At 41.4% G+C, this 15849-nt stretch overlaps 1 protein-coding gene across 1 annotated transcript; it reads right to left on the bottom strand.

Moving 5' to 3' along the window:
• Positions 1 to 7912: 7912 nt before the first annotated feature.
• Positions 7913 to 15649, bottom strand: CUNH3orf38 (chromosome unknown C3orf38 homolog). Its single transcript, XM_067546246.1, has 3 exons — positions 15435 to 15649; positions 11828 to 12048; positions 7913 to 8754 (listed from the first exon to the last, which is right to left on the bottom strand). The coding sequence occupies exons 1-3, from the start codon at positions 15556 to 15558 to the stop codon at positions 8149 to 8151; spliced, it is 951 nt and encodes a 316-aa protein (XP_067402347.1). The 5' UTR covers positions 15559 to 15649; the 3' UTR covers positions 7913 to 8148.
• Between the last annotated feature and the right edge of the window lie 200 nt (positions 15650 to 15849).

The raw sequence follows: 15849 nt of genomic DNA, 5'->3' as shown, positions 1-15849 counted from the left end.
CTGCCTATCACCTGTCTCCACCACTGGTGCCCTCCCTATGCCTCCATCACCAACCCCGCAAGACACCTCTCCCGTGAGTGTTGCACGCCGTTGCAACAACTGCAAGTTAGCCGTGCAATACCATGAGCCAGCCTCCTTACAGAGAGTGTGCCCCCCAGATGAGCCTGAGACAGCTGCTAAAACTCCCAATCCTTGCCTCCAGCCCATTCAATACTCCCATCAGGTCCATCCCTATCTTCCCCATGTAAAGCCTTAGAGGAACCAACAGGGCCTGAACCTTGCGCCTGACCGATGCTCCTGCAATCCCATCCTATTGCCACATCATGTGGTAGGGGCCCCCCTGTACCACCCTGTCCCTGCAGCCTCTGCCAGATGCAGATCCAAAGCACCTCTGCAATCAGGAACCCGTCTCTTACTGATTCAATTCATCCCCTGCCCTCAGCATCTCCATCATCTCCTGAGACGAATGTCCTGGGCCCTAGGCTACCCCTTGCTCTTTGTACGCCCTGTAATGCTGATGAAACCACCTCATCAGATGCAATCACCCTGACCACTTGCATCAAATCCCTGCTGACAGTCCCACCAGCAAGGGCAGCCAGCTCATTTGCGTGGGTGTTTGCTTCATCTGGAGCCCCCTCCTCCTTCCATGTGCCTGGGGGAGCTGCCTTTGGCAATCGAACACACTGCCCTAGGCTCCACCAGCCTCCCTCCTGGTAACAGCCCCTCACCCCTGGCTCACCTGGCCCCACACGACCACTTGTGTGCCCTGCACCCCCTGTCCCAGCGAGACCACCCTGGAGGGAGAAGCAAAATTCCCCCCAGCTGTCCCCTGCCCACCACAGGAAAAACCTGACACCCGATCGCCTACACCTCTCCCCACAGCAGGGCTGCTCCCCCTTCTTGTCTAGATCTGCTTTCTCCTGCCTGCCTCACCCTACTCGGACTAGGGGAAGGGGGAACAATCCTCTCCCTCCTCATTCTCACTGTCCTGCTTCCACCTGGAGCCCAGCTGAGATGATCTTGCTGAAGTCCTCTGTTCCCTGTTGCTGCCTCACCTGCTCAGTGTGAAACGGGGCTTGCTTCACCGCAGGGGATGCCCCCTTTTAAACCCTTCTGCCATCTGGATTCCAGGGGATGAGTCAGTGTCACCCCTTGTCCCCTTTTCAGCAGTTTGACACCTCTCTCCTCCTCACTGTTCCTTTCACTGGGCCAGCCAGCCAAAGTCCCCCCACCGCTGCTTAAAGGTGCAGTGCGGTCAACAGTACAGCACAAGGACACTGCATCAGTTCTGCAGAAACTTCAGGTGATCTACATCAAACCTAGCTTGTGGGGTGGGGACGAAGAACAAACTTTTACACCAGCTACACAGCTACACAGATATGGTGATTCAAAACTGGGACAAATAGCAAGCTGTGCCACTTGACAAGAAGTAACAAAAATGCATAATGCTCTCTTTTTCCACCAACATATTCTGGGATGTTTAAATAGCAACAGGGAAGTTTAAAAAAAATAAAATAAACTTTAAAAAATGCAACAGCTCTGACGCAATTGTGCAGGTAAATAGCACATTACAGGGCAGCCTGCTAGTGTGGCCCATATTTCGATTGACCTAACACTTCCCATTATAATTATTGCAACCTTTTTTTTGAGAACCGTCAAAAACATTCCATTGTTTGCAGCAGTCCTTTGAAATTTGACAGGGAGACAGCCCTGGGGCTTAGAAGAGACTTTTCTTCATTCCATTAACTCCATTCCAGTTTAGCTGAGTTACAGACTGTTAAAAATGGCCATTTCCTCTTTCGTCACTTGCATTCCTCAGCGATATTTTGATACCACGCCAAAATAAAACTGAGATTGCAAACAAGCATTTGAAGGTTAGGAAGGAAATGCCAGATTTACTTATGCAACCTTAATCTGGCCTCCTGGTACATATGCATTGTGAGTCCTCGATTACAAGACATCTACTATTTTTTCTGCAGGACCCCTGCCTCCATCAGTACTCAGGATGGATGCGCAAGGGGATAAAACTATGATTGTCTTGGGGTCCATCTCCCCCTCCAGTTGCAGTCCCACACACCATCTCCCCTCCCCTTTGTGATTGCAATTACAGCAGTTGCTTATATAGAAAAATAATATTAGCTTCTGTAATATCTATTAATAATTTAAAGTATTTAGTGTATTGTTAGCTGTCTTTTAATGCAATGTAAAGGCTGAAAAGGAGCACATAATTCTCCGTAGACCACTAACAAGTATGCCACAGTCCTTCAGAAGACCACAGCATGACAATCTCTACATTACTATGATCTATGGCACTAATAAGCTACATACTACATCATCTATCTCTAAACAGGCATTGAGAGGATAGAATCTAACAGCTCTGTTAGGTTATGGCTAAAATCTAAGTCTACAGTCCTAAAAACAAAATGGAAAGTAACTAATGTGTCATATTCTATTCTAAGTGTGATAGGCAGTATGTTTTTTGTTAGGCATTCTTGAATATGGGTTTTCTCTACTTAAAACAGTGGAAACATCAAAACCGTACACCATATCAAGTACACTAGCTACTTGCTACCACTGACAAAGCAATTCCTCTTCCAATTTGGTTTAAGAAGCAATTCTTATGATCTGCAGTCACAGAGGTAGGCAGGTGAAGGAATATTTATTCTATTGCCATCACGGTTCTCTATATTCAGTCCTGACATTCTAACCCTACAGGGAGCCAGAGTCTAAGAAATGTGTTTGTTAACAAGTCAGTTGAAATTTTGTTGCCAGGCACCCCTCTCTTTGGCAGCTGTCACAGATAACGTTTCCCTGCATGACTCTACCAACAATGTGTGTTTCCTGCTTATCACAGCTTGACTTTATTGACCAGAAAGGAGAAGAGCAGCTCTTTAAAACAGTGAGACAGTGTTATGATTTTTATCAGTGGCAGGTGGATTGCCTCCACACGTTCTATCTGATTGGGGTAGAAATATCAATCACTTGAATCGCTGACAAATTGAAAGAATAAAACAGTAACACTGCTCTTACAGAGAAGCCTAGCGCTTTTCCTCTGATCAAGCCTGAACACAGTCCAGTCATCTTCCTTGCTTCCTCTCTCACGTCAGTGCAAAGGATTTAAGATAAAGCCAGAAATACAAGCACACAACAAAACTGCCACAAGGTGTCACCATAATACTATTATGACATTGTAAACAGCTGTGGTCTATTATTCAAGCTTGCTTGACCTCCTTGCAAGGAGTGGTGAAAAGGTGAGTACAATACAGCTATTATCCCTAGTGTACATTACGCTTATCTTCCTTAATAGTTCTGACATTTGACAGCTGAATAAAAATAAAGTGTGGTTCTTTGATAGTAGCTTGTCCTAGCATTCAGTAATTCATTGTGAACTCATGCACAGCAATTTACACAACATAGATTCTAATCTAATTCAAGATTAAATTATTATAATGATAATCAAATCCAGGTCAATGACAATTTCAAAATGTTGCAATTTTAGATGAACTATTCAGTGACAATGAGTATTTTTCTTGGTATAAATATTCCATCGTTCAATCAGTTTTTTGCTTCCCTATATGACAAGAACTATTGTAATAACAACGCTCTAACACCCCCCACCCCATTTCTCATTTTTGGTGGCATTTTGCCTACATTTTGCATATACCTATCTCAATCACTTAAATATCTGATATGTCCCTTATCAGACAGCATAACCTGCCCTGCAGATGGATTGGCGCTATGGTCTAAAGTCTTTTCATCTCCAACTCCCATGAGCCTGCTGTTACTAGTCTGGGCTGTTCAGTTCCAGTACAGCAACGTTTCCCAAGATCATTCAAGATAAAAGAAAAACAAAATTGCTTAACTCAATAGTTTGTGCTAGCTATGAAATATATAGAACCCCAATTTATTTGATGAAGTCCATGTCACCATGGTGTGGTGGTGAAAATATACATTTTACCTGTTTCAGCTTTGTTATTAAAAACAAAAACAAACCTTTGAAATCACAGTAAGACATCCCCCACAACACACTCTTTAATGCCCATGTTTAGCGTGAGCTGCCAGGGGCTCTATTCTGATTTTTCCCCCCTTTCACTATACAATAAGCTCCTTTCAGGATATCTTCTCTCAAGGAAGCAGGACAACTGCCGTAAATTTAAAACTGAAGGGCCACTATGGGTGAGAGGTGACGAATACTACCAAATATGAATGGTAACGCTAGGAGGCGGTGGAAGTGCTTCATGACTTTGGGAAATTGGACAGCCTCGGAGCACAGTGGAAGTGCTGGAATAGAAAGCTATCAGAAGCAGGAAGATAGATAACCCTTGAATTTTTCACTTTTAATTGAAAGGGTAAAGGAAAAAAATATTTTAATTGAATTGTGCATTTACTGTCCAATACACTGCTTTGGGGAACGCTCACTGACATGCTGGCGTTAACGTTGTCAAAATAGATGTTACGTTTATAAGAATGCTTTGTGTCTGGATTTTATGGAATGCTTGTGAGTTGCTGCATGCATTAATCTCACAATTTCTGTTTCCCGTGTTATAAGGGAACATTTAATGGTTTGCTTTGTAATATAAAAGTGTTTGATATGAAACTGGAAAGCCCTACAGACAGGAGAGAAGCATTACAATGTGTGAAATACTAGTTTTCCACATAGTGTTTTGTCTCCTGCTCAACAAAAGCAGACTTATAGACAACAGACAAATCACACACAAAAGACTTTGTTAATTGCTGTCTTCTCCCCTCCCTCCTGCCCCCATGCAGAGGGGAACCTACACAAACCCTCATCACATCACTGTTTGAACTCTGTGGGAAGGAAATAAATATCCCTGACTAGCAGGAACTGTCTCATTATGCTGCTTGAAATTTGGTGAGGGAAATATTTCTAAGCTTAAGTAAAGAATCCCCAAGCTGTTTAAGTTGGGTAAGCCTTAAAAGGACATGTATGTATAGTACAGTAGCTTCTATTACCTTTTGAAAGGTAAGACTAACTCATTTCAGTGTGTATGTTTACTTGCATTAACCTTGTAAATAATGCTCTGATTTCCTTTTCCTAGTTAATAAATATTTAGTTAATTACAGGATTGGTTACAAGCATTGTCTTTGGTGAGAGATCTAAGATGCAAGCGACCTGGGATAAGTGACTGGTCTTTCAGGACTTGAAGTAACTTGAATATTGTCATGATTTTTGGTGACCATCTGTCACAAAGGCAGGCTTTTTTTGATAAATTTTTCTGCTTTATATAACTGTTTCAGTGCACATGGAAAGGCTGCTGCTACAAAACCTTTATCTAATATCTACTGTTATAAAACCTTTGCTTAGTCTTCACAGTATTTTCTAAATACTCTTATTAAGGAAGTACATTTTTTAAATTAAAGAGACTATGGCAAGATGAACATAATGAACAAATTGTTTTCCTTATCAGTAAATAACAGAAGTAATTTTAAAAATGTAATTTATTTTTCAATATTTGATACTGTTTGTTTACTTTTAGCATTTGACTTAATGCAGGGCTGGCCATCTCACCTTGAAATAACTTTAATTGTCTTTTAAACCAATATAATTAAACCAATGCAAAAGGTGCATCTGGACAATCTTATTTGATACAAGAATGGCTTATTTCAGTCCAGTTGAATTATTGTCTGGGTGGCAAGACAGACCAGAGTGCCCAAAGAGATTGTCTGTGACTCCACATTAAGGCTGTTACAATGCTTGAGTTCACACTTCATGGTTGGTGAAATCTAATTATAGAACACACAACCAGTTTGGGTTTTGAGCCTTGGTTTGTAACAGTCTGCCTTGAGTTTGGCACCCATGTTCGTGAGCCACTCCTGACAGCTCGACACCTCATTGCCCAAGCTCTGAAAAAGGTGGTTAGTAAAGCTGAAACTGACAGCAGACAGGCATGTGCAGAGAGAATTGAAGGCACCCTCTCCCCCTTTCCTCTTCTTGGGAATAGACAAACACTAGAAGGAGAGTACAAGTGCTTATAATGTTATGTAATTGAAAAGAGTTTTGTACATGCCAGTTAAAAGGCATTTTAACATAAATCTAATGGTTAAACATGAATCAAATATAGACGTTCTATTTGGCTCTATTCCTTTCACTAACCTCTCTTCTGAAGTTCTTTGTGTACTTTACTCTCTAGGTTCATAGCTACAGAAAGTGAATTCATAAAGCATAAGCTTTGGTATAAAGTAGGTGGAGTAAGATCCTCTCCACGTTAATCTTAAATTAGTAAGGACAACTATAAAGTTATGTTTACATTAGTTAGCCCATGTTTAAAAATACCATAAATTTTATCAATCAGGAAAGGTGAACTTATGGAGGAGATAAGAAATTTGCTTTAATTAGTATTCAGAAAGTTTGCAGTTCCACATATTTTAAAAAGGCACTCTTTTTAGTCTTTGGTTTTCAAACTTATTTCCTCCTCTTCACTCCAAAAGCCAAAATCACAAGCATGTAGAGACTTCCCCCAGCCCCCACCACCACTCCCTTCCCTTTGATAGAGATGCATGACTATCAATCAACTTTAAACAAGTAGATTACACACGCAAGGAAAGAGAACTACTTCATAGGAATTTAAGAAGAATGCAAACTACTTTTTTAAATTAGAAATTAGTAGCTGAGAAAGCTCTCGGTATCTCAACAGTGCACGAGGAAAGAATGTTTCAAACCTTATCCTTCACTCAGTAAACATCAACATTCTTTTTAAACAAATGTTTTTGTTGTAGTTAAAGGGACAACTCAAAATCTGTGAGTTCACAAAAGTGAGTTTGAGTTGGTTTTTTTAGGCGCCACACCTGCCTCAGGTCGTCATGTTATTTTTTTCACTTTAAGTCACCATATTTAAGCATTTATTTAAAATGAATACTTCTTTCCTATGTTGTGTGAAAGACTACCCAAACAGGAAACAATTATATTGGAGAAAAAAATGAAATTGAATAGACAAACAACTGTCAAATACTTGAAACGAGCAAACAGAAGAGCATACATGATCTTTTGTGTTACTTTTAAACACATTAAGAAAACAGGGAAGTGTAGTTACTGAAGTTGACGGTGTTCCCTTTAACCTCTGTATTGTTATTACTCTTGGCAATGGAAGAGTGAGCTTATCTGGAAAATCTACTTCTTGTTCCAGCTTCTTTGCTTTAAAAAACTGACACATCCAGTTTAATAAAGTCTGTGATTAGTGGATACAATTCTTGATTTCAAGAGAATGTACACGAATCACCACATTATAAGCTATTACATTAAACTCTGTTGTAAGTTGTATATAAAACAATTACCCTATCAAAGAATCTGCTTTATATGGACCTTATGTTAACTAAACCCTAATCTTAACCCCTTGATTCCTCAGAGAATTAGTACAAGAAATGGATACAATGGCAACCATTTAATTTTTGAGGCGGGTGGGTTTTTTTTATTGCAGAAGTGAGTTAAATGCTACTGGAAAAGAAAAATAAATGACAGCACTGGAAACTTAACTATTAATCCAGAAAAGGAAAAGCATTGGCAGCAGCAGTGCTAGTTTTCCCATCTCATCTCATTAAGTTGCCTCTCTTTTTTTAGCAAAGGAAACAATTTTAGGACAAAAGGGACGTTCACTCCAGGCATTCTTTGCTTGACTTCTCTCCTGAGACTGCCAACAAGGCTGCCAGTTTTGTGGGGGTTGCTGGCCCATTAAGAAATTGGACCCAGAATCTTAGTTCACTTTTAAGTGGCCACCTGAAGGCAATGACTTTCAGACACAACTGGGGTCCAGCTTTAACTGCTGGCTTAGGGAGAAGCTCCATATGCTAATTATTAGTCCCTGTGGTATCCAGTTCTAATAGTGTCAAACCCCACATTCCAGTGCAGCCATGTTTTTTTAAGTGAAGAACATATCAAATAGAAAGGAAAATAAAGTTATTTCTTTTCCAAACATGTATTGTGAGTTCTGAGGCCTGAAGTAACTCTTTTAAATACATATTAGTATGGAGGAGGGGTACTTAAAAGCAGTGGAGCTCTTTAGTGTATATCACTCAGTACTTTGGCTTGCCATCAATTTAGCAAACGTCAAGAAACAGACATCACCACACGTCTGAAGTCATTTAAATGTTCAAGTATACATTACAAGTGCTGTATCATTTTTCAAACAATTGTTATTCCCCCACTTCTGTACACACATGGCTCAGAACTTGAGGTTCAATCAAGCTCATTTCTTTTCCATCGTATAGCTCTCTCAGTTCATTTGACTCATATTTTATGGAAGGCTTTTGCACTCGTGTCCCAGGCTCCAGAGCATTTTCTCCAACTATTTTAAGATTCGTTAATTTTATTTTCCAGGTATTCTCTCTAACTGGACAGCGGATGAGTCCAAAGATTTGTTCAAAGATGCCCAAGCAAATGTTGCCTCTATGTACTGTGCCAGCTACTGCCACCACTACTAACCCATGTGGAGAAATTACACACTTCAGTCCACCAGCATCCAAGTTGGGGTTCAGTAAGAGATACTCTTCTTTCACCAGTGAGAGTAAACGAAGGCTCACCAATTCTGCACCAACATATTCTTCCGTGTTTTGTTCTAATGTGTTGTAACAAAATTTCAGTTTGACATCCTCCCAGAAATGCTGTGGTCCCCATTGTTCTTTGGATTGTCTCCCCAAAGGATGCTGAGAGTTCAGAAGTTCAAAGAACCATTGACAGAATTCTCTTCCTAGACTGTGCCAATCTCTCTCATCCTGTTGCTTTTGTCTCTGTTCATAGCTCTGTAATGAAAGAATAAACATTCACTTATATTTCTTAGAAGAATTTAGCAGCCTTTAATACAGAAGCTTGTTACTTAATATTCACAAGTCTTTACTACAGCTCAAAGGATTTGCTGTACTAAAATTTTGTTTCCTATTCTGCACATTTCTGAGTTTTGCAGACAATGCTTGAGAAGGAAAAAGGCAAGGAAGTCAAACCCAAACCCCTCTTCTTAAATAACGAAGATTCTGTATGCTTGTCCATGGTGCACAGAAACCTCTTTAATTGTTACCTTAGAAATACCTGAAGTAGTTGCTTTTAACAGAAATGAGAAAGGTACTTAAAGTTCAGCTTATTATTCAAAACATCACCATCACTGGATGAAATCCTAGCTCAGTACAAGTGAATGGGAGTTTTGCCATTTACTTCAAAGGGGCCAGGATTTTTCACACTGTTTCTATAGAGTATGATTTAGTCTCGCTGTGTAAAACACAGTTGTGTGTACAAGTAAATTTCAGCTAAGATTTACACTTAATACCTAAGATTATAGAAATACCCTGTCAAACCAAGATAAAACACAGATCCAAATGACTTGCAGTATGTATCTTAAATAAACATTTATTTAATAAATAAAACATACCCATTTACTTGGGACCCCAGGCGCACAGGGGCCAGGCAGCCTTCCGCACCTGCTTTACAGCGGCTCCGGCCAGGGCACGGCACCACTGGGGCCACGTGGGAGAGGGACAGGGTCGGAAGTGGGGAGCGGCCGCTGTGCAGCCCTGCTTGAGGCTGGAAGCGGCGCGGTGTGCCACTCAAAATCATCACACGTACCACCTTTGGCACATGAGCCATAGGTTACCGACCCCTGCAACAGAGGCTGGTTTCTTAACTGAATTATTTTAATGACTCAAACTTTGTGACAAAGAGATACTTCATTTTCCAAATAAGTTCTAGCTCAGTAATGTCAAGTCCCGCTTAAGGAACAGGAATTAGATGTAGAGGATGAATTGCTTATTTTTTGTCTGCATTTGTTGAGTGAGATATCAACAACACAGATCTACATCTTTTGGTACTTGCCAATTAACAGCATTCCTTAAAAGCAGGTCAAACCAGAAGCAAGTTCAGCTAAGCTTCTGCTAAGGTTGTGATCATTCACTTCTGGAATCAGGTATGGATAATGATTTGGAGACTTTTGTGTTTGAATTTCGTATTTTAAGATTAAATATATAATCCAGATTTATGATGCCACGACTTCTCACCCCCATCCCTGCCAAAAGGGGTAAGTGTGAAGGAGAAGCCTGGCCATAAAGCATAGCTAAATTTCCCATTCTTTTGCATTTCTCTGAAGTATTTAAGAGTATTTAACTCATTTTATTTTTATCTAAATTCCAGGCATCTATCCTTCACTTTCTCAAATATGCATAATTGTTTTCACTATCGCTGAATTATAGGAAGTTTCCAAAACAGACTCAATTACACAAGCCTCACAATATGGTACAATACTAAGACAATAGAAAAATTAGGTTCCTTAGCATGTCCCATCTTCTGGGTCTGGACTTTTAGACTGTAAATTCTGGGTGGCAGCAAGTGTTTTGCACAGAATTTGCATATTTTTGCTACTTGAAAACAATAGTGTTTATATAAGGAAATTACACCCCTAAAGGGACAAGCCAGAAAAGCTGGACATCAGTAGATACAGAGGTCTTTGAGGGTCAGGCTGGTGTTCATTATGTCTTTGAGGCAAGTAACTGCTTAACAGTAATCATGGACACCTGAAGTTAGAAACTCTAGATTCAAGAAAAGTGATAAACTTAAAAAAAAATAAAATAAAAAAAAAAAAATCCTACAATTTTTGTTCTGCAAAATATGAGGAGGATGAAGTTCAGATCACCCACAAGCTTGCTGCTAATAAGGATTATCTAGTCACATATTATTAAGCCGAGGTTAGGAAGAGACCTGTTCAGCATCAGGGGACTAGCAGTGCTACCAGTCCTAAAGTTTCAGAAGAGTAACAGTTTTTCAACATTCTTCCTGCATTCTACTTTCCACAGGTATAAGGTATAGAAAGGAAGATGCCTTACAAAAAGTTAACAGCTATTGGAGCATTTAACCAAATTATTTGTCATGTGACTTGTTGCTTAAAAACTGAGGGCAGCAGTGCAGTTTTGGTGCTATTGTCACTGGCAAAGAGGGAAAAAGGTAACTTGTAAAGAAAAAAGGAGGCATGGTTTATTTTCCCAACAACTGAGACTAAACTTTCAGAACGTCTGTGACCTTGAAGTTAATAGGCATGGAAAGCCCTATAAGCTTTGTGGCAGTCACATGTCTACAGTTAGAATTATTCAGAATCTGAAGTAGTGTTTTTGTCTTAAATTTGTGACCTTACTATTCCACTCACTGACTGAAAGTTGCTGTACTTCTCCGAAAAAACTCCTGAAACAGACTTCAAAGAGAAACTGCTGAGTTAGACATGATCTGCAAACTTGACACATTCAAACTGGGTTTAAACAGAGACTTGGAGTGGCTCTCTCTCTACCTCACCCATTCTCACCTCCTACTCAATGGTCATCATTAGGTCTTAAGTACCTGACTCCACCTCCCCCATTGCTCTCAATGCACCTGGATATCTATAAGATACCTCTGTGTTACCTATTTTCTGTACTACTGCATCTGAAGAAGAGAGCTGAAGTCTCTCAAAAGCTTATGTCTACAAATATTAAATTTGTTAGTCTTTAAAGTGCCACAGAACTCTCGTTGTTTGTACTCACTGCAATGTGAAGTCAGTTATTGTGAGGAAGACACAACATGTTAACTAAGTACTCAGACAGCAACACAATGAAGGCCATACATTTTATAAAGATAGTTACAGTATTTCCAGATCTGAAATTCAGCTGTGCAAAGGCAAAGATGACAGGATAATCTTTTACTAAGTGAAGCTTTTAAACCAAAAAATAAGTTTCAGTTCCACTACCAACACAGGAAAACACAACCACTTCAGTTTGACTTTTTTTTCCCCCAGGCAGTGAACTTACAAGCAATAGTTGTTCCACATAGGCAATGTTCCTAGGTCCTTCAGAATGAAGCGCTCACCTGGTTATTTGGTTTAACATCCTCTGTCTTTGCAATGTGATCTGTCAGCTGCCCACTCCAGTATTGCTTTGCACAATGAATCAGCTGATGTTTTTCAGAACAAGGTGGCACCACAACTCCTTGCATTGCCAGGTATTGAAAAATTATTTTTCGATAGATTTTTTTTCGCTTCAAGAGTTCTTCTGCACTTTGACTGTAAACTATAATTGCATGAATTGCTTCTGGAAATAAATAAAGTTAAGTTAGCTGTTGCTTATCTCGTTAGAAAACAAATCTGTTGATTTTCTCACTAAAATAAACATTTCAACTTGAACATTTTTCTCACTGATGATCAGTATCTCCTCAAACTCACACAAATATAGTTGAAAGGCATTCAGCAAGCTGTACGTAAAAGCTTGGAAGTCATCTGTTAACTCAATGGCCTAACAAAGACTGATGCTTGAATCAGATCTAACTGGCTGTAACTAGAGCTGAATAGCTAATTGATTTTTCAGTTTGGGGACCAAACTGAAGATCCAGAAAACAAATTAGTAGAGTTCAAACTAAAACTGACTTTTAAAAAACTTTTCCTCACCAAAAAGAAAACCTAAAAAAAAAAAATTAATACTGCGTCAAAGAAAATGTTTGACTCAATATGATTTCCCTCTCCCATTTTGTTGGGTGTTTTTCACCATTTTCTTTAAATAAGTAAAGCTAAATTACTAAACGAAATATCAGTTGAAAACAAAAGTAAAAAAATGGTTTCAAAATAGTCAATACAACTTGGATTTTTTCAAATAAATTCTTTTTTTCCAGCCAGAACTATTAACCAATTCTTCCCTAATTTGCTAACAGTTTTGGTGCCCTGAAATATGCAGTTTTTGGCAAATTGATTATTTGCTGGCAAAAAAATTCACTCAGCTCTAGCTGAAACACAAACCATTCAAGATGGGGACAAATGCTTATAGGCTGTGGAAGTAACTTGGGTGTATCAACTCCACTGGCTGAAACTCTCTGCTTGCATACATTACTCATGTATGCAAGCAGAGCGTCTTGCTGGAGCCCCCAGTTCCTTCTGGATGTCCTGTGACTGCCAAAGGGCTTTATTTGAGCTTATCAAAAAGGATAAAACATGTTTTATGATGTTTATCTTGCCACTTATAGACTAGATAACTCTAGTAACTAGGCTACACTTTCAAGCGATCTGGAAACTCCAGCTACTGCAGGACATAGCAGCCAGCTTATTTCACGCAAAGAGCACCCTGGACACGTTCCCTGAGATGCACTGGCTAACTTATTTTGGGGCAATATTTAAATTGACTTCGACCAAAATTATTTAGGTCTTGATATCCCAAACTTCCTCCCCACCCTAGGATACTACAGCAGTTGTGATCACTTGATGCAAATCTCAAGTCACTTCCACCCTTGGCCTGACTAAACCTGGATCTGATATCCTTCAGAACATGCTGCAAAGCTCCTGTTTTCCCAGAAATGAACAATATAGGTACAGGGTTGAAGGAGAGAGAAGAATTTAACAGAACAGAGATCCTTTTACGGTCATTCTGAACAGGTGAATTTTTAATCAATGTATATTATTTTACTACCGTGAATAGGTACTTTTTTTCTGTGAAGTTATATTCAGATGAGTGCATCTTTCATTGTGTTAAAGTCCGCCTGCACTCAATGACTTCCCTATTTACATTTTTCAATTTACAATACATAACATTTTGGTTAACTACCAGTTCTGTAAACTCAAATTGGAATTTAAAGAAAAGCTGTGTTCTTTCTACCTCATATGTCAACAATGCCCATTTCTAGAATCTGAACTTGGCCGGTGATTCTGCCAGCAATAAACAGAACATAGTTCAGTGAGGTTAGCCTTCCATAAGCCAGTAGAGATATGAAGGCTGATGAAAGTATGTTTAGAATGTACAATAACCAAATATTTGAGATTCGGGGGGGCACACTGAGGGAGGTAGCAAGGTGCTATTTTAATATATATATTAATATATATAAAAATAAAAGTATATTTTAATATGTCACTTTTCTGACAGAAAGCACATTACTACCGGAAATCCTTATCTTTCAGGGGTTTGTTGCTCAGTTAGGAAATATGACAAGCTGAAACTTGGCCTTTTAAGAAGTCAAAGTACCCAATTCTAATTAGCCAATTCTAATATTAGCTAATGTCACACATCCAGCACTTTAGTGTGACTCAGAACACCTTATATTTGGGAAAAGTTTGTTTAGTTAAAGCAACCTTTACTTATCCTTATTGTATTCTACAAGTACTACAAAAATCCTTAGGTCAGTTAAAGCAAAGCAAAACAGTCACACAAAAATCTGAGTCCACAAAAGGGATGGAAGATGCACAAATGAGAGACACTTTACCCTATGAGCTAGTAACTTATTTACCACTTGACTCTGCATATTTCTTTCAACAATTGAGAGCAGAAGTTACTCATGGCAGCGGTGGTAGCAGCATTAACTGGTGTTTCAGTTAGCTGTAATGCACACCTGCTCCTTGCCCTCCCACTTTAAAAAAAAAAGGGGGGGACAGAGTGCTTATATGAGAGACACATTATTTCATGAAGGACTAAAAGGATTTTAACTGCAACTATTGTCAAATATACAGCACACTAAGTGTTCTGTGACTATCTTGGTAATTTGTTTAGAAGTCAGAATGCCTCTCAGAGAGCAGCAATCCATGACTTTACTCATTGCAAGCTTCTTTTGGTAGGAATCTCTCTCCTGCACGCATAGAGAACCTAGTACAATAGAGTTTTGACACTGTTTGGATGCTGCCACAATACAATTAAAAAATCATGCTTAATCCAGGGAAAGATTCATGGAGGAAAGAGGATCTAAACAGGAATACAATCAAGTCTGGAGTGCTCATCCGAGGCGTAATTTTTGGGCTACAAAACAGCTGATGCATTTACCTAATCAAGGAGTTATGAATTATTTTCTTTGAATGTAAAATCAAATTGGGAAGGAGGGCGGGGGGGATCTAAAAAATCCACTTATCCCCCGTGTTTCCCATTTAAAGACCGCCTCGTGTTTGAAAAGCGCAGGCCGCTGACAGACGGGGCTATTAACGAACCGCGGGAAGTCAACAGCTGGGTAACAATGCGTCCCCGCAACAGCCCACAGAGGTCCCCGCCCCGCCCCCCCCCCGTTCCCACACGCTCCGTGACGCTTTTTAAAGAGCCGATAAGGCAGGGCCGCGCGAGGGCTGGCGGGGGGGGAGGGGGGGGGCAGCACTGGCTGGGCCCGGATGTAGCAAACCGCTTCTCATTGGCATTGCGCTAGGAGCGACACCGGCCTCAGGGGCGGGCCGCGAAGCGCCGAGCAGGGCCCACGCAGCCAGGGAGTTCCCCCAAAAGCGGAACCGCGGCGAGCCGCTTCCGGGGGCGCGGGCTGGGCGCGAGGGGGGCGGGGACCCGCAGTGCCACGGGGCGGGGCGTTCGCGGCTCCGGGCCGGAGACACTCCCGGGGCGGCAGCCTTGGACCCGCTGCTACAACCCGCCCGAACAAAAGGGGCGGGGCGAGCGCTAGGCCCCACCCACCAGCTCCCTTCCTTCCTCCCTTCCTCCCCCCCCCGGCCCCAGCCCCGTCCCCCCCCCACCTTGGCGGCTCTCCGGCAGCACCAGGCGGTTGGTGATCGTGTCCGTCAGCGCCATCAGCTCGTCCGTCTCCAGAAGCGCCAGCAGGTCCCGGCACCCGGCCCGCTCCCGCTCGCTCAACCCCATCGTCCGCCCAGCGGCAGCCGGCGCCGGGCCGTAGCCGCCCGGCCGCCCCCCTCCACCTCGCGCGCAACCCTGACAACCAGCCCCCGGAAGGGCTGAAGAGAAGAAGCGCTACTTCCGCCATCGCCTGCCTGTGTGCGTTGACGTAAATGGCCGCCCATGGGCCGCCCGGAACGGCCTCTAACTGGGCTCGGCCGGAAACAGGCACCTGCGGGCGTTGCGGTTCTGCCCCTTCCTAGGCCTCAGCCCCTCTCGCGCCGGACAGAACAGCTGGGAACGACTGTTAGTGCTCTC

Source organism: Emydura macquarii, unplaced genomic scaffold (assembly GCF_026122565.2).
Source record: "Emydura macquarii macquarii isolate MOO-44397 ecotype Brisbane River unplaced genomic scaffold, CSIRO-AGI_Emac_v2 contig_1119, whole genome shotgun sequence".
Taxonomy (NCBI): Eukaryota; Metazoa; Chordata; order Testudines; family Chelidae; genus Emydura; species Emydura macquarii.
Note: the sequence above shows the minus strand (reverse complement) of the source record. Positions and strands in the feature narration are given on the sequence as shown.